This window comes from Corylus avellana, chromosome ca2 (genome assembly GCF_901000735.1).
Source record: "Corylus avellana chromosome ca2, CavTom2PMs-1.0".
Classification (NCBI taxonomy): Eukaryota; Viridiplantae; Streptophyta; class Magnoliopsida; order Fagales; family Betulaceae; genus Corylus; species Corylus avellana.
Window position 1 is genome coordinate 5,339,881 of NC_081542.1, and position 18,160 is coordinate 5,358,040.

The 18,160-nt window shown below is 35.8% G+C and overlaps 1 protein-coding gene across 2 annotated transcripts; it reads left to right on the forward strand.

Moving 5' to 3' along the window:
* Positions 1–2,794: 2,794 nt before the first annotated feature.
* LOC132170729 (cysteine-tryptophan domain-containing zinc finger protein 7-like) lies at positions 2,795–15,712 on the forward strand. 2 transcript variants are annotated; one of them, XM_059581815.1, is made up of 13 exons: positions 2,795–3,343; positions 5,507–5,579; positions 5,687–5,808; positions 5,890–6,249; positions 6,350–7,911; positions 8,441–8,793; positions 9,424–11,312; positions 11,430–11,587; positions 12,649–12,809; positions 13,616–13,776; positions 14,694–14,922; positions 15,045–15,395; positions 15,484–15,712. In XM_059581815.1, exons 1-11 carry the CDS (start codon positions 3,251–3,253, stop codon positions 14,889–14,891), a joined length of 5,130 nt encoding a protein of 1,709 aa, XP_059437798.1. In that variant the 5' UTR covers positions 2,795–3,250; the 3' UTR covers positions 14,892–14,922; positions 15,045–15,395; positions 15,484–15,712. The 2 variants fall into 2 exon arrangements, with proteins under 2 accessions (XP_059437798.1, XP_059437796.1); XM_059581813.1 differs by having other exon boundaries at positions 14,694–15,395.
* Positions 15,713–18,160: the final 2,448 nt, after the last annotated feature.

Here is an 18,160-nt window from a genome sequence, read left to right on the forward strand (position 1 = left end):
TTACAAATGTTTTTATGGTCCCAGTTAAGAATTTGGATATGTTAGGGTACAAATAACGTTGTTTTCACACAATAAGGCGGCCTTGTGTAGGTTAGATGTCCGAATCTCATACTAGTACGTCAACTTTAAGAGAATAATTAAAAAAAAAAAATGGTCCATAACATTAATCTTAATATAATGTTAAATCTTTTATTTTTGGGGAAACTTCAGAAAACCCCCCTGAAGTTCCAGCCGATTTGAAATACTCCACCTGAATTTTCAAAACTCTCATTTAAGCCCCTTGAACTTCCATTTTCTCTCACTTTGGACCCCTTTAACATTAAACTACGTCGTTTTGAATGTTTTATACCCATTTTACCCTTCTCCAAAACTACGTCGTTTTGTGTCCTAAAATTACCCAGCCTAAAACGACGTCGTTTTAGGCATTAATTTTTATTTTTTTAAAAAAGAAAAAATTTAAAAATTTAAAAAAAGAAAAAAACTGGGGTGGCTTCAGCCACTCCCTTGGCCAAAAATGGGGTGGCTGTGGGGGTGGTCCGGCCACCCCCAAAAACACCCCATCCCTTTTTTTTTTTTTTTTTTGGTAAAGGCCACCCAGCCATGGGGGGTGGTTCCCAGTCGGCCGGTGGCTCTGACCACCTTATTAGAAATGGGAGTGGTCACGGCCACCCATTTTTAACAGAAGGTGAAATTTGAAACCCTGATTTTAATTTGTTAATTTTTATTATTTTTTATATATATATTTTTTACTTTTTTCTAATTTTTTTTTTAAAAAAATTATGCTTAAAACGACGTCGTTTTGGGCTGGATATGTGTTGTGATTTTAGGACACAAAATGACATAGTTTTGGGGAAGGGTAAAATGGGTATAAAACATCCAAAACGACGTAGTTTAATGTTAAATGGGTCCAAAGTGAGAGAAAACCAAAGTTCAGGGGGTCTAAGTGAGAGCTTTGGAAATTTAGGGGGGGTTTTTCAAATCGGCTGGAACTTCAGGGGGGTTTTCTGAAGTTTCCCCTTTATTTTTTTATATTACACCGTAACTTATTATTCTTTTCTTGACATGACTTATAACTTTCGCTTCATAAGTCGTGATGTCTACCTGATTAAACTTGTAACTCATTATTCATATATGTAAAAAGATCTTGGAAATGCTGAGACACAATTGCACATTTGCACCACCATTTCATTTATTTATTGAGTTTTGCATCACATGCAAGTTTTATCTTATCTCTCTCTCTCTCTCTCTCTCTCTCTCTCTATATATATATATATATATGAATTTAAAATAATGAAGCTTATGTAATGAAGAAAATGTCGTTATCCACGACTTGATTTTTTTTTTTTTTAATTTTTTTTTCTGAGCATCCACAGTACTATGGATTTATTAATATTATTATCATTTTGATTGTTGCATTGCAATGTATTTTATATACTCGTAGATATTTTTATATTTTATTTGGGCCTTAATATATATATATTTGTCAATGAGTTAGGTCGATCGGTTTCTTTACGTCTCAAAACAAACTTTTTCTCATAACGACGCTTGAGCAAACGAAAGAGTAAATGAATGAACAAAAACAAGTAACACACATTTACATAAAAAATAAAAAAAATAAAAAAAATAAAAAGATAAAAAAAGGAAAAAGAAAAAAAGTAACACACACAACACTTTCTCTGTTTTTCAAAAGAAAAAACATAAAACAAATGGATTAATCCGGTATTGCCCTAAAATAGGGCGGGATATGTGAGTGCTTATGTGGGCGGTATTAAGACAATTCGAGTCCTACGTGCTTCAACACCTTGAATAAATATAGTCAACCAAGGGAGGGAGATGGGGAAGGAGATTTGAATTAGTTATAGTTGACAATTTTTGACATGATTCACAAATTCAATGCAAACCCAACACAAAATTAAATGGTTAGAGTTAAAGAGTTTGATCTATTTAATTAAATGAGTTTAATTATGGTTGACCTATATATATATATATATATATATATGTTTTGACACGACCCAAACCCGACACGAGACATACAAACCCAATGCAAAATTAGAAGGTTAGGAATGAGGGATTTGACCCGTTTAATTAAATAAGTCAGGTTATAGTTGGCCTATATAGTCTTATATCCATATTTTGATATGATTCGAGCTTGACACGCGAATACGAATTGACACCCATAATTTAAACTAGTAACTTTTGATTTATAAAACGTAATCACTCCACAATTAATTTACTCTTCAGGTCATATGATTCTCTTCATTTTGTAATAAAGAAAGAGAGTAATGCATTACTCTCTTATTGCCCTCTCATTCTCGTAACATTTATATGCATGGCTCTCTCATAACATTTGATAGAGAGGAATGCTATAATGTATTCTACTCACCATCTCCTCACCATCTCTTCACCTTGTCATCTAGAATTTTTTTTTTTTTTTTATAAAAAAAACAGAGAGTGAAGAGATGGTGGGGAGAATGAAGAAGAGCATATCTCTTTGATAAAAGAAAAAAAATTGAATTTGTTACAAAAGATCACGTCACATAAAATTTAGAAAAAGAGAGGAGATAAGAAGAGGGGAATAAATTTAGAAAAAGAGAGGAGATAAGAAGAGGGGAATAGAATTACTAAACAATAATTATTTTACTATTAAAGTTTTATTTTATTTGAAGATTTTGATGTCAACATAGACTCTTTTCAATACGATGTCGCGGCTCAACAACATATATTGACAACGTGTCACTATTTTGAGGTCAAGTGAAATGTTGACAATCCTAGTCAGACTAGAGAACCTCACTGGTGCTACAATAAATGCTTGCAGTGACAGAGATTGCGTGTTAAAGAGCTTCTACGCAATGCTTTTTGGGCGAGAGAGATTGTGAAGAAGGTTCAAGAATGGTGATTCGGAGGCATTTGATTCATGCGTTTTTCTGGGTTTTGGATTTTCGGGGTGGATTTTCAATATTTTGTGCTCTTGATTAAGTGTCAGTTAAGGGCCCTTGATATTTTGGAGGAAATTTGAGGGTTTTAGGATGATCAAGGCCTGAGTTTGGTGATTTTGAGTGATTACATTCGTGGGTTTTATGGGTTTTGAATTTTCCGAGGTAGGATTTTGATATTTTGTGGCCTTGATCAAATTTCACTTCTCCTGGAAGTGAAATTATAAGGAAAATTTGGCTTTTTGGGATGGATTTTTCATGAAAGAGTAAACATTTGGGGTTATTGTTTGGGTCTGGTGGTGTCGGTGGTAGTGGAGATGGGGGGTACTGAGCTTGTCGAGGGTGAGGCTTATTGCTCCCACATGGACAATGATCAAAACGTTGATATTGATGACGCTCTCTCTTACTTTGTAAGGGTTTTTATTGATGTTTTTTGTTGATCCTTTCGTGGTTTGATCAATTCAAGTGGTGTGCTTAAATTAGGTTGCCTTTCGAAAAGTTGTGTTTGGATGTTTTTATGGGCTACAATTGTAAAGAACACCCCCTCCAAAAAAAAAAAAAAAAAAAATTGTAAAGAGGCGGAGTGTGAATTAATAATTGATGGTTGGATGGTTTAGAGAATTCTGATGGATCACTTAATGCCACATGCATTAGGTTTTTAGGTCCTTTTGTTTGGTTGCAAAGAAAACTAAAGGAAAATATTTGCTTTTCATTATTCATGTAGTGTTTTTGCCTCATAAAACAGACTCATATTTGTGCTGGTTTTTTTTTTTTTTTTTGTTATTTGGTTGGAATGTTTGTTTAGAAATTAGTGGTGGAATATAATAGACCAAGCTACAGAAATAGAATGTATTAACTTTTATTTTTGTTTGGCCCTAGACTCATTGTTGGTAGTGTGGTTTTAGACTTCTTACCAACGTCAATCACATGTGCAATGTCCCAATGACTAGTCACTATTGAAGCTCCCCTGTAATAATTTATGTGGCTCGGTTCTACTTAGTACCACATCCAATGTAGGACTTAACACATATTCTATGCAATAACTTCACAATCTCCCTCACTTAAATTCCTATTATCTTCATTAGCATATGCATTGCACTACTGTGTCTGTGAGCCACATTACATTATTAGGTAGGTTCTGATGTTATTTGTCACAACCCAAAGACACGTTAGCCACATTTGTTTGATACATCAAAAGGACTGATCACTGTATGGGCTCCCTATAACTGCTTATATAGTTCAATTCCATCTAATATACATCCAATATAGGACTTAACATATGCCCAAGTAATGCTTTCACAATCCATACAATTAAGATCATTGAAGCATAACATTGGGCCTGATGAGGATGTCAGGGATTTGAATAGAGGATATTGTGATACCTTGGATTATGTGAATTGCAAAAATGCTCTATGGATAGGTGTTAAGAGTCCTACATTAAACAGCTAGGTGAAATTGAGTTATTCAAAGAATTATCAGAGAGCCCCAATTGTGATTAGTCCTTTGGGGTTATTGTGCAAATATGACTAGTACGTCCCATGGGTCATGACGATTGGTCTTCATTGGATGCATTAAGTGATTTACAAATTTGTTTGGCTTGATTAACAGTTCGATCTTATTTTTGCTGGAGTCAAAGCTAGGGGGATGCTTCCCTCAACTCCTCCATATTGGATGTTGTTTCTGCTAGGACTGCTAACATGCTTCAGTATTTAAAGGCTATCAACTTGAATGAAGTTATTTGTAATTAATATCTATTGAGCTTATCAAAGACTATGTCCAATCCTTTTTGGAATTATAATTTTAAAGATAATATGTCAAAAGATATGTGTGCTGACACAAATTTGCATGTTGAGCATGGAATAGCCTTTTCTCTATAGTCGAGGATGGAATGGCCATCATTTACAAATTGGTACACATTGACTAGAATTTAAAATAATATAAACAACCTGCACTGAGATACATTGCACAGAGACACAATGAAACTAAAGGAGCTTCCAGATATGTGAGGAACATTATTTATTTGTTTTATCTAAATCTGCTAGTCAAGTACAAATAACTCTCCTTCTGAACTCATTTTAATCAAATATGCTGCTAGAACATCTCATCCTAGATTACATGGTGTTGCTCCTCCTTTCACTTAAGCTGGTTGTTGACCTGATACTTCTATTGTACTTTCTGAATATATTCCATATTGAGGTGCCAATAAACGATATATGCAAATTCTTCAAGAGTAGAAACCACATTGTAGTTCTTTACAGTTTAACTTTATAACTAGGCAATGTTTGACTCCAGACCATTTCATATGCACCTAATATCAAAATATTAATCTTAAAAGTGGTATCAGGTTAGATTTAAATAATTTCAAATTCAATCTTAGCATCTGATGTAATATCTAATTGGCTTTTGTACTGGGCTTGCCTTTTCAAATACTTATTGCTACACCCCATTTTATGTTATGATGGATCTTTTTTCTTATTCAATCAGTGGTTCTTGTCATTGCTTTCTTTATTGATCTCATGTTTTGGTGGCATTATGTGTTATGTAATATTAACAATTTATTCTGCCTTTTGTAGGATGAGAGGATTCAAGATGTCTTGGGACAGTATCAGAAAGATTTTGAGGGTGGAATTTCCGCACAGAACTTGGGTAAGTGTTGAATTGAGGGGAGATTCATCTGCCGAAACACAATAATATGATAAATTTTAGTATCAGCACATCTGCAATGATGATTTTTGGGATCATCTTATTGGCAGGGGCAAGATTTGGTGGGTATGGTTCATTTTTACCAACATACCAGCAGTCTCCTATTATTTGGTCTCACTCTGGGACTCCACAAAAAGGTCAACACAACCATTGTCATGACCTACCTTTGGAGGTATGTGGTTGGTTTTTCATTTTATTTTGTTCCTTTTTATATTCTAGGCACTTGAGTTCTTTGCCTATTATGATCATGCAGAGTGCCCCACGAAATTCAACACTTATTGTGAGACCTGCTCCTGCTTCATCTGTTCTTTCACTGCCTGAGCTAAGGAATTCTTCTGTGGACACTTTGCCTAAAGTTTGGAATTCAGGGGATTGCGTCTCAAGTCAGAAACCTCTCAAACTGCCAATTGATCAGTCTGATAGAAAATCACTGAAGTTCCGGATCAAAGTCGGGCCGGACAATGTTTTAGCTGAAAAAAAGGCTTCAATTTACAACAATCTTGGTCTTGACATGTCTCCATCTTCAGTGTCAGAGGGCATCCCTGCAGAGTGGGAAGGGGTCTCTCCAGATTCTCTTGGTAAACAGGGTGAATATCCCTCCAGCATAATTAAGGTGAATCTTTTTTCACCTTTTTGTTATCTTATCATGTATTTCTACGTGTGGATGTTCATGATTTAACTGTGACTTTTGCCATGCCAATGTAATGGAGCAGATCATGACCTCTTTTCCTATTCCAAACGGTGTACTATTATCGCCTCTTCATGATAGTTTGGTTTGCTTAATAGAAGACAAAAATCTTTTAGATGACAGTAGATCTGGGCCTGTTCAAAAGAGGTGTCCTGTCTTCAAAGATGAGGTTGCTTCAAAAATTCATAGTAAAAAGGTGCTTGGGGAGAAGAAAAAGAAGTTTGGAGATAAAAACAGGAGATCGTTAGAATCGAAGAATGGGAGTTATGAGGATCCTGTTAATCCTGTTGGTGCTGGTTTGAAGAAAGAAGGAAAAATTATGACCTCAACCAGTAAGGAGATTGTATCTAATAACTTGAAGCTTCCTCCTGAATCTAATAAACTCTGTAAAGGTAGTGACATTGCAGATGGTACTGGTATGGCATCTGAAGCCAAAATGGGCAGGGCGAAGGACAGATTTGTCTCCCTGAACATGACAAAAGAGGAAGAAACCTTGGCAATGGCTAGCAGGACTGGTGATAAGCAGACTGCAAAGAATAGTTTGGCAGGAACGATTCTGAAAGATAAAAAAGTAGGGCGTGATCTAGAAAAAGGTGGTGGAACCAAAGGTGATAGAAGTCTTGATTTGTTTGAAGAACACTGTGACATGCCAAAGGGAAGCAAAGTTTTTGATTGGGGAACAGTGGCTCCTGCGCAACAGAATTGTGAGAGGAAAACCACCCACCAACATGATGATGTGGAAATGTCTCACGGGAAGGAACAATCATTGTTTGGGGGAGAGAAGAGGTCTAAGAGAAGTCAAAATTATGATACCGCAGCTACCAGGAAGTCTAAAGAGAGCTTGAGGGATAGTTCCTCATCAGAGTCAAAAGATAGTCTCACTTATGAAGGCTACTTTCCATTCAAGAGTAGAGGGGATGATAAGTTACACAAGGGTTCGAGGAAGGCAAAAGATAGCCTTAGTGTTACAGCAGCTAACAAAAAACTGGTAGCGAAAGTATGTGTAAGTGATGCATTAGGAATTCCTCTTAAAGATCAGGCAAAGGACTCTAAGCTTGAGGTTTCAGAGAAAAAATCCCTTACATTCAGAGACAAACCAAAGGAGGGATGGCGTAAAGATCAGGCAAAGGATTTTAATCTTCAATTATCTGGGAAAATATCCTGTGCATTCAGCTATAAATCAAAGGATGCATCAGGTAAAGACCTGTCAAAGGACTATAAGTTTGAGGCGTCTGGGAAAGGATCCCATGCAATTAGCAACAAATCAAAGGAAACCTCAGGTAAAGGTCTGGCAAAGGACTATAGGCCTGAGGTTTTTGAGAAAGAATCATATACATTTGGCAAGAAACTAAAGGAGAGATCAGGTAATACAAAGAATGATTTCCTGTCATTTCCTGAAGCACATCTGAAGGGACACTTGAAGAATGCAACTACATTACCTTCTCCCCTTCCCACAGAGAATGCTCCAGTAGTCATAGAGGAAAATTGGGTATGCTGTGACAAGTGTCACAAGTGGAGGCTTCTACCATATGGTACAAATCCTGATCACCTGCCAAAGAAGTGGCTGTGTAGCATGCTTAATTGGCTGTAAGTTCTCTTCTTGGATTTATGAAGGTTTTGCAGTTGTGATGATAATGATTAAAAGTTAACTTGTATGACTTTTCACTGATAATTGTTGATGAACTATGATTATGAACAAATTGAGAACTATGTTCTGGTGATTGATGATATCATGAAAGTGCATGAATTTTTGGTGAGGTGGTGTTATAACAAGGGAAACGGCCAAGCTTTAGAAGCAATAGCTCTGAGGTCCTTCTTCTTTATTTCCTAATTTTTTTGTATTTGCTGGAAAATGAAATTATTGAGCTTGCAAGATCAGATCATGACTCATGTCATAAGTGAACTTCGTTCTGAATTCACATATCTATTAGCCAGTGGGTCATGACATGTGTTTTACTGTAAGCTACATTCGTTGTACCAAAAAACTAGTCTGTTGCCAGTGTAGATGGTTAGAACAATTTCCCATTAAAATAGAGTATTTTCCAAAATGCTTGATCTCTCTTTTCTCGCTCTACCCCCCTCTCTCCTGATCATTGCACTGATAAAACTGTTTCAGGCCTGGAATGAATAGCTGTAGCTTCAGTGAGGAGGAGACAACAAATGCTTTGAATGCATTATACCAAGTTCCAGTTCCTGCAACGCAACATAATCAGCGGACTTATCCTGTTGGAACTGCAGCTGGAGAAACTTCAGTTAATGCCCAGCATCTTAACCAAAACTGCCAAAGTCTCAGTTTCACCGCTGTGCCTGGTGGTGGAAAGAAGAAACTTGGAGCAAATGCTGCTCAGCATAGTGGTTACATGGACGTCTTGAACCTTAAAAAGAAGAATCAACAGGTCCCTGTTAAAAGTAAGGGTTTACAGAATATGAGCCAATCTTCTCTGGAGCTGCAGTTGGAGAAAAGATCTGGTAAGAACTACTAACTGCTTACATGCTTTAAACATTGGCATGAATTGTTCAAACAGTTCTATTGCCTGAACTCCATATTTAAGTATCAGTACATAGTGAATTAGTTGATGCATTATAAATCTTATTTAGGATAGTGAATTCTTGGAATCTTATGATAAACATTTTTTGATTTCTTTAGTGATTTTTAGTGAATTTTATTTGATGAATGTTTTGCAATTCTGGTGCTATTAATATATGTGTGTATATCTAGGTTAATAGGCTATTAATATGTATCTAATGATGTTTGGATCCAAATATATGTTACCCAACATTTGTTATATAACACAATAAAAATATTTGTTTGTTTACTAGAAGTAATTAATAGTTTGAATCCATGTACTTTTGAATCTTGCTTGATATCCCAATTTAATTGGCCCATTTGAAACTTACTTACTTATCAAAAAAAAAAAAAAAAATTGGTCCATTTGAAACTAGGCCACCAATTCTGTGTGGATGCTGACATATAGTTTTGTATTGGCAATATTTCTGATAATGGCTACTTAGGGGTTCTGTTTTGAGCCGACGTTTCCTAAATGTTTATTGTAGTCTGCCATATGGTTGATTTTTTTCATTTTTTTTTTTTATTTGCAGGTGATGCCAAGTCACTGAAAACAAAGAGCAGGAGGCAGTCTGATCTGGATGGTTTTAGACCCTTTAAGAAAGCAAAGACACAAAGCGCACATTATACTGATAAAGACCAGGATCCTGCTGGGTTGTCAATGAAGGAAGTTGAAACTGATATTCAGAAATATAACGAAATCCGTTCCATTTATATAAAGGGTGCTCCACAAGATGGTTCATTGTCTTCTGTTAAACAATCTAAGAAACAGGTTCATAAGACTATAGCTGGGGAAGATCATGATAAGAGTTCTATTGCTGGAAAGAAGAGAAAATTGAAGGAGCGGCAAGCTACTCAAATTCAACTAGATAGTAATAGGCATCATGCTAAAGATGAACAGATACTGATGGAGGAGTCAAGTGGGAGAGAATGCCAAAAAGAAAAGAAGGTCAGAGAATCAAAGTTTCAAGGAAAGGAAACCAGTACTAGTAAGGCCAGTGGTGAACCAGGCAATAAAGGTAAGGTAACTAGGATTCTTTTGTCAAGTAGCAAAAATAATCCCTTAGATGGTAATGGTTTGTGCAAAGGCGGAAAAAGTTTTAAGAACCAGCGTTTGGAGAGGCATGGTGGATACAATTTATCTGAGTGGACTGTTGATGGTAACAATTCTTCTCGAAGGGACTTGGAAGTTGGACAGCCTTGTATTGCAGCTGCCTCTAGTTCATCCATGATTTTAGGTACGGGTAAAATTAAAGTGAACTTCCCTGAATTGAGAGGTTCTCCTGCAGAATCGGTTTGTTCTTCTCCTTTGAGAATTTCCAACTCAGAAAATTTTACAAGGAGCCTTTCAGGGAAGGATGGCGGTGCAGATGTAGGTCTGTCTCTCATGAATAGCCCAGGAAGAGGCTTAGTAGGTAAAGCTGATGGTGGAAGGAACGAGTCTGGGTTGCTAATGAAGGAAAAAGACTTCCCCCTGGTTCAAAATGGGTCTTCAGGCTCCCCCTTGTTTGATTATCAGGACAAATTGACTGTTCATAAAATACATGAAAGAGCTAAATCATCGACTGGTCATTCTTCTAATATACTAAACTCACACTTGGTGAGTGATTGTGTTGAAAGTGACAAACAAAATTACCATAATTTTAATGAACCAAGCGTGAAACACCATTTCCATCATATGGAAAGAGTTAACGACCATTACTTTCCTCATAAGTCTCCTGAGAAATCTAGAAATGGTTCCTCTTCCCTGGCCAAAAAAAGGCAGTCAACTCCAATTTCTGAATATGATGAAAGCAGGATTAAGATCTCTAAGGAAGAGTCAGATCATGTGCAATATGAGTTTGAGAATGAATCTCATGATTTTGCACCTTACAAGAAAGACATAAAGCTGGGAAAAATCAAAATCCATGGAAATAAGTCTACCAAAGTTGAGAAAAACCATGCTGTTATGAGAGTTTCTGCTGGCAAATGTTCGAGTGACAGTCGTAAAAGAGAGAACAGAATTAAACATGATAGACTTGAGAACCCACAATGGAAAATGGATACTATTTGTCTGAAGGGTGGAAAATCTGTTGTGAGACAGAATCTGCTGCAGAGTGAAAATGCTGAGAAATCTTCAAAATGGGTCCGTTCAGAAAGAACTCATCAAGTGCAAGTAGCTATTGGGAATGGTGGTGACTCTGGTGTATTGCCAGCTGATGGTTCTGATGGAGGTGATTCATTCAAGGATTCACAACATCTTGGGAAGGATGACTACCAAGATGGACTTCATCATGTTAGTTCAAGACATCCCACAAGTAAAAGGCATGGGATCAGGGATACTGTTTCAACAAGTCATAGAAGAAAGGATAACTCTACTCATGCAGCAAATAGTGCTTTGAAAGAAGCAGAAGATCTTAAGCATTCTGCAGATCGTCTTAAGGTCTGTCAATATTTTGCTGCTCTCATTCTTTGTTTTGTCTTAAATGTTTTAAAGGTTATTATCTTTAAATGTTAATGTTATACTAACTTTTTGAATACTTTTTAACTTGCTCTCTAGGTTTCTGGGTCAGGACTTGAAAGTACTGAGGTATGCTTCCAGGCAGCTCTGAAGTTTCTCCATGGGGCGTCGCTGTTAGATCCTTGTAATAGCAAGAGTGCCAAATATGGAGATACGACATCAACTGCAGCATATAGTACTACTGCAAAGCTATTCGAGTAAGCACTGAATGCAAATGCAAACCATGTGAAGATGCTTCATTTTCCTCGTCCTAAGGAATAAAAAAGAATTTGGAATGAAAGAATAAAAGTTTAAGAAAATAAAGACAAAAGGAGACCAAAATGAAAAATGAAAGCCTTAATATAGATCACAAGATGAGTGGTCCTTCACCTAGTAGGTCTTTGCAGTATTTTGATGATAAAAATCAAAGAAGTTATTTTAAGTTGTTGGCATTAGAATTAGTTCATATGGCAGTGTCATATACTTGGAAAACTTGGAATGAATCTGTATCAGAATAATGAATAATGTAGTGATGATATGATTGAGAAGAATGAAAACAAAGAGAGGAAGTCATAAGGCCCAAACAGTGACAAATTGGTGATTCCTCGAGTCATTTTAAGTATTTGTGAAATATAAAAAATATTAATTGGTGGCATACAGTATGTGGATTGATGTTTTAGGTAGAAAATGTTGCATCACAGTTTAATTGAGTTGTATTTCCTTTACTTTTTTTATTATCTGTCTATGATGTATGGTAAAATTGGGTGTATATGGAACATCATTAAAGCAGCATATTGATTCAAAGTCTATTCTGATGCTGCCAACACTGTTTTAAAGTTTATACTGCTCTAAATCACTGTAATATAAGGTGCCAGTACTGGACAATTGCATTGTTAAATCCAGGAACTACATTGTCAGCTATGCTAAGCTGTCTCATAAATTGTTAAAAGCTTGATACACTTGATCACTTCTTAAATCCTAAAATATGAAGCATCTGGGTGAAACTGCAATTGGGTGTTCAAGTGCTTCAACACCTTCATATATGTATCTACCATCAGAAGAAAAAACAGAGAAAAAAGAGGGGAAGGAACTACAAAGTAATATAGCTTGTTTGTAGAATTAATATTGGTCTGATGCTTGCTGTAAAATATATTAGTCTTTCAGCTGATCTAATTTATTCAGTATGTAGCTTATTGAAGTTGAATACTCCTTCAGATTGTTTTAGATATCATAATTTTCATATGGCCTGTTGAAGCCTTTGAACTTCTTAAATTTACAGACATTGTGCTGGTGAATATGAGAGATGCAAAGACATGGCCTCTGCTGCTTTGGCATACAAATGCATGGAAGTGGCATACATGCGAATAATCTATTCCAATCATTTCATTGCAAGCAGTGACCGACATGAGTTACAAATGACTCTACAAATGGTTTCTCCAGGTAAGAATAAGGATGCCATGGTTGGAAGCCAAATTAAAAAATTTTAGATTAACAAAGATTTAGGAAAGAAAGACAAAAATGCCGTTGATGACTCTTTTCTTGCTTTATAATTGCTCTAATCCTCTTTTGTTGAGTCCTGAAGATATGGGTTGTGTATTTTGCAATTGTTTTTTGACTGTTTTGAAAAGAAAAAAAAAATGGTTTATTTGTTACAAAGTCAAACTACAGGAACCAATTTAGCAATTTTCCCTAAAATAATATAGGCACATCCGGTCAAGATTAAACTTCTTAATTATATGGAATTAGTACGATTTTAACTAGGACCCATCGTTATCCAACTCACCCTTAATTAGGTCATAGCTTGATTAGTGATGGAGTGTAAGCCAATGATTTAAAGAAGTATCAGAATGCATGTAATACCTCAAAGGCCATGCCTTGACTTGGCAGGGTGTCATTTCTCGAAGGGTGGGCTTGGGTTGGCTTATCAGGCCCAAGCTCAGCTCAAGTCAGCACTGTAAGTGTTAATTTATGGTGCATATCCCGGTTCATGGCCAATCCAATTGGCCTAAAATGGCTTTCCTTTTTCCTGGATTGGCATTTGTAGTGCAGAAACTGAAGCCGACATTAAAAAGTTGTTTGTTGAGGAAATTGAGTTTTTGAGTTTTTCTTATTTTTAAACTGATAGCAAGTGCTTACCTATTAAAAAAAATTAAAAGAAAAGAAAAGTTAGTTTGTGATCTAGCTGTCATTGAAATGAATTGTATTTTGATATTTTGTTTACTTATTTATGTTTCCGCTGCCTTCAGTTGAGTCTCCATCATCATCTGCCTCTGATGTTGATAACTTAAACAATCAAGCAATTATGGACAAGATGGATGTAGGCAAGGATGGCAGTTCATTGCAGGTTACTGGTAATCATGTCATTGCTGCCAGAAACCGTCCCAAATTTGTGCGGCTGCTCAACTTTGTATGTATACTCAATTATCATTTTTTGTCTGTTTCCTTATCATTGTGAAAGTCCTATTTGAGGGGAAAAAAACTTTGCTATGGATGAAAGAATCTTCAAAAATAGATGTTGCCATTTGCTGGTATTGGATGATAAGGCTTAATTGAACCTTAGGTGCCTAACCAAAGACCTTTAAACCAAGTAACATTAGCCCCCTCATTACATGTGTGGGAGAGCAGGGGTTAACCTCTTGGTCCTTGTGGGTGGGTTCGTGTTTATCCTGACCAATGGCCCCAGGCTTATTGAAAAGATAATTCTAAGGTGCTTGGAGGACTTTAATTAGGAAAAAGTTTGAAGGAAAGTTTTTGTCATGGCTTACTTTATCTTCTAGCATTCAAATGGATGTCTCCATGTTTAGACATGTCCTGTTGAATGTACTTAATCACCTAATTGTTGACCCTTGGAAGGATTATGTTTTATTTTAGCTTGTGTACACATGTAAACTCTTCTCATGGAGAACACAGTAGACTTTTCTCATGGTTATGGGCTTTCCCCTTGATCTGTCAGAGGAAGAAAATCAGACCATGAAATCAAGTGACCTGGGAATTTGCAGCTTAGATTAACATAGATAGATTTGTAAGGTCTATCCTTTATATATATATGTGTGTGTGTGTGTTATATTCCTGCTACTTATCAAAAATAAAAAATAAAAATGCTAGAGATGCATCGGGTGTCACTGATCAAGTGCTCAGATTAATTGGACGTGTACCACTTCCACTTTTCATACTTGTTTACCTGTAGGTCTTTAAACCATAGTGCATTGGATCTTGCATAGCAGGATCTCTGTTTTCCATAAAAATCTTGGCATATCAGATTTCATTTGGTTATGTACTACCTTACGCATGAGATTAATGATTTTTATATGCAACTGCATGCAGGCCCAAGATGTAAATTTTGCCATGGAAGCCTCAAGGAAATCCCAGATTGCCTTTGCAGCTGCTAATGTAGTACTTGCTAGCACAGGAAACGGGGAAGCAATCTCTTCCATTAGAAGGGTCCTTGACTTCAGCTTCCATGATGTAGAGGAACTATTACAGCTAGTACGCCTTGCAATGGAGGCTCTTTGCAGCGGTTGAAGTTCCGGATGCGATAGGGTTCATGTGAATGGTGAGAACATGTTCTCTTTCCCCAACTTTTAGACGTGTATCTGCTGCCTTGCTTGAGGAATAGTTTCATGGAAACATAGACAAACTGGAATGAAGTCGATTCTAATTTCTGGACCTGAGCAGGTAATGACAGATATTGCTCTTGCATATGATTTTCTGAGGAGAAATACTATCAAGCTGCTGTATAGTCACAAGTTAAATAATGCCATCAAGCCTTGATTGTGATCAAGACTTGTGCTAGAATTTTTGGAAGTAATATGCCTATGCAGCCTTTAGCAGCTCTTGAAAATGAAGCTCAAGAACAGAATTGGAGAATAAAAATGATGCAGAGTTTTGCTTGAGGAGGCTGATTGCCCCTTGTTTTTGAGGCTCCACAAGTTATTTACGTATGTTTGTCAGAATGTTCAAGCTCAGCTTTATCAATATCTCCTCCTAATCTATTTTTGAACATAACGGGGATGATGTTACCTTTAGGTACGTAATCTTACCACCTCTCCCCTCTCTTTCTCTCTCTCTCTCTCTCTCTCTCTCAGTATATTCTGACACATGTTACTCTTTGCAGGTTGTCACACAGTCTCTCTTACTCTGGTTCTAATTAAAGTCCATAGTTGTTGATAAAGGAAACAAGTGAAAAGAAAAGTTTGTATATAGGAAAAACAGTAAATTATGACACATACCAAAATTTGTACAGGAGGGAAGGAATCAAAGGCATGTGTCTGTACAGAATACTTCACTTACCATTGATTATAGTGATTGAAAACAGCGAAAGGAGTTTTAAGTTTTCCCATGAATTCTGGAGGGTCTTTTTTATTTTTATTTTTTTTAAATGCATGCACGGACGTGCGAACTCTATACGTAACGGTGAAGGATAGGGATTTTCATTAGAATAGAATGAGGGAAGGTGTCTCTTATAACTCTTGGAGGGTTCACTGAGTTTTGAATAATAACTTCTTTAAATAGTAAGCAATTGAACAAAAAAAATTTTAAAAAAATTTAAAATTAATATAAGTATTGATTTTGTTCTTAAATATTTGTTAACCTTAATGAGTTTGGAGAAGCATCGGTAGTTAAACAGATGCGTAGCACTGAATTTAAATGGTGAATGGTTTAGAAAAGGCACCATTGTTTTCAGTAATGATTGTGGAATAGACATGACTTGGGAAAAGGTGTTTTTAGTATCTAATCATGAGACTGGAATCTCTTATTAAGGGCTTTAATCAGGGTCCCTTCCTGTCCTCTAACCACCCGACCAAATTGCTTGAAAACCCTTCCAACACAAAGTGGGGTTTTCACTCCAATATTTACGTATCACATCATGGCTAGACTTCAAGTATCAAAGGGGCCATCAGCCATGTCTTATTAGTAGTACGAAAGGATTTGAATTTCTGGATTTTCGGTCAGGGTTGTTAGAAATCAGGACAAGAGGTATAGGATTTTTTATAAGACGCATCTATTCTAACCTGGTGTGGGAGGGCTTTTTACCACTTGCTCAGATTAGCTCTCGCATTTCTAGTTCGGATTATCATTTTTACATTTATTGTCCGAATTTTTAGTAATACCGACAGAAAAATTATTGTGGATATTCTATTCGTATAATAGAACGTTCTAATCAGCTTTCTACTTTAACACACTAGCCTTGGGAAGGGAAATAAATTAAATAAGACTAGAAAATTATGGAAAATATTGAAAAATCATTTTTGAGCACTTATAAAAGTCACATTTGCACTATAATTAAAATTTAAAACCTACTTAAACTAATTATAAACTCTTGTTTCAATTAATACATAACCAATGCGAGACTTAACATTCTCCATACTTTCTTTTTTAAAAAATAAAAAATAAAAAATCAACCGTTAAATTTGGAGGACCCACTTAAGTAAAGATAGATCCAATGGTTGATTTTTTTTTTTTTTTTTTGAAAAAAAAAAGGAAAGATGGAGAAGGATAAGAGTAGATGTTCTACCATTTCTTCAAATACGAGCCTTGACACATTTCACAATTTAGGGTATCACATGATCGATCAACAAAAAAATGTGCAAACTAATCTTAATGATTCTTGATAATTGTAGATTTGAATGGTGCATTTTCTATTGCAAAGTTGATTAAGCATAAATAACCCCAAAATGTCTATCTTAATACTTAAAAACCATAATTAAGTTCAGTTTTAAACTGATTTTTCTCTTCTCATTCATCTCGATCTCTTTTTTGCCAACTAGAGAATAATAATTCAAGATACAACAATAATATAATTTATAATTATTTTTTTCTTCTGTTCTTCTTTTAAGTATTCAAATAACAACAAAAAAAAAAAAGAAAAGAAAAGAAGGTAAAGCTATAGTAGAGGTCAAGGTTAAAAAAGGAAAGAAATAAATAAAATAATAACCCTTTTGCTTGTGGTTTAAAAAACCCAAGAATCGCCCCCTCTCTCTCTCTCTCTTTTCCCGTAGTGGCGGAGTGGCCCAGGAATCACGGTCAGCCTTAGGCCCACCCATCAATGGCCATGATCTCAGGGTCCCATAGCACATCACTTCATCACCGTCCAATCCAACTAACCCCAACCCATCACATCTCAGTAAACTAGCCCACTCTTTCCGTTGGTTCTTTTGGTTGGGTAATTTCTCAGGAGCCCACCACAGTCCATTTCACTCCCTAGGTCACTACATTTTTTTTTTTTTGCTTTTGTCTCTCACTTTCCTAAATGGAAGAGAAAAGTGAAATTCCAGAAAATTGCATGAAAATGATGTTCTTTGCATCTTCTTTTCTCATCACACTTTTTCCTTTTTCTTTTTTGAAGTTCATCACACATAATTTTGGACTTTAAGGTGGTGAGTTCAATTTTGTACAAAAATAAAAAATAAATAAATATATATTCATTTTTTTTTATTTCTTGATTTCATTTTTTATAAGACTTAATTTAAAATGCACATACAAAATGGGGAAATTATGAGAAAAAAGACATCTAATTTTGTTGTTACATAATTGTTGGCAGCCAAAGAAGAAAAGATAAGTCTAAGTTTGGTTGTCTCCGATGGGTTGCTCAATTGGCTGTGGACCACGTCTTATGAAACAGAAGTCACTAGTTCAAATTTACCTCATCCTTTCTTTGTATGAACATGTCAAAAAGTCTAAGTTTGGATCTATTACAAAACCAAGTTTTTTTTATTTTTTATTTTTTTGTAAATAATAAAAAAATACGGATGATCAACTCAGGACACGACAAACTACTTAATTCTTTTTGT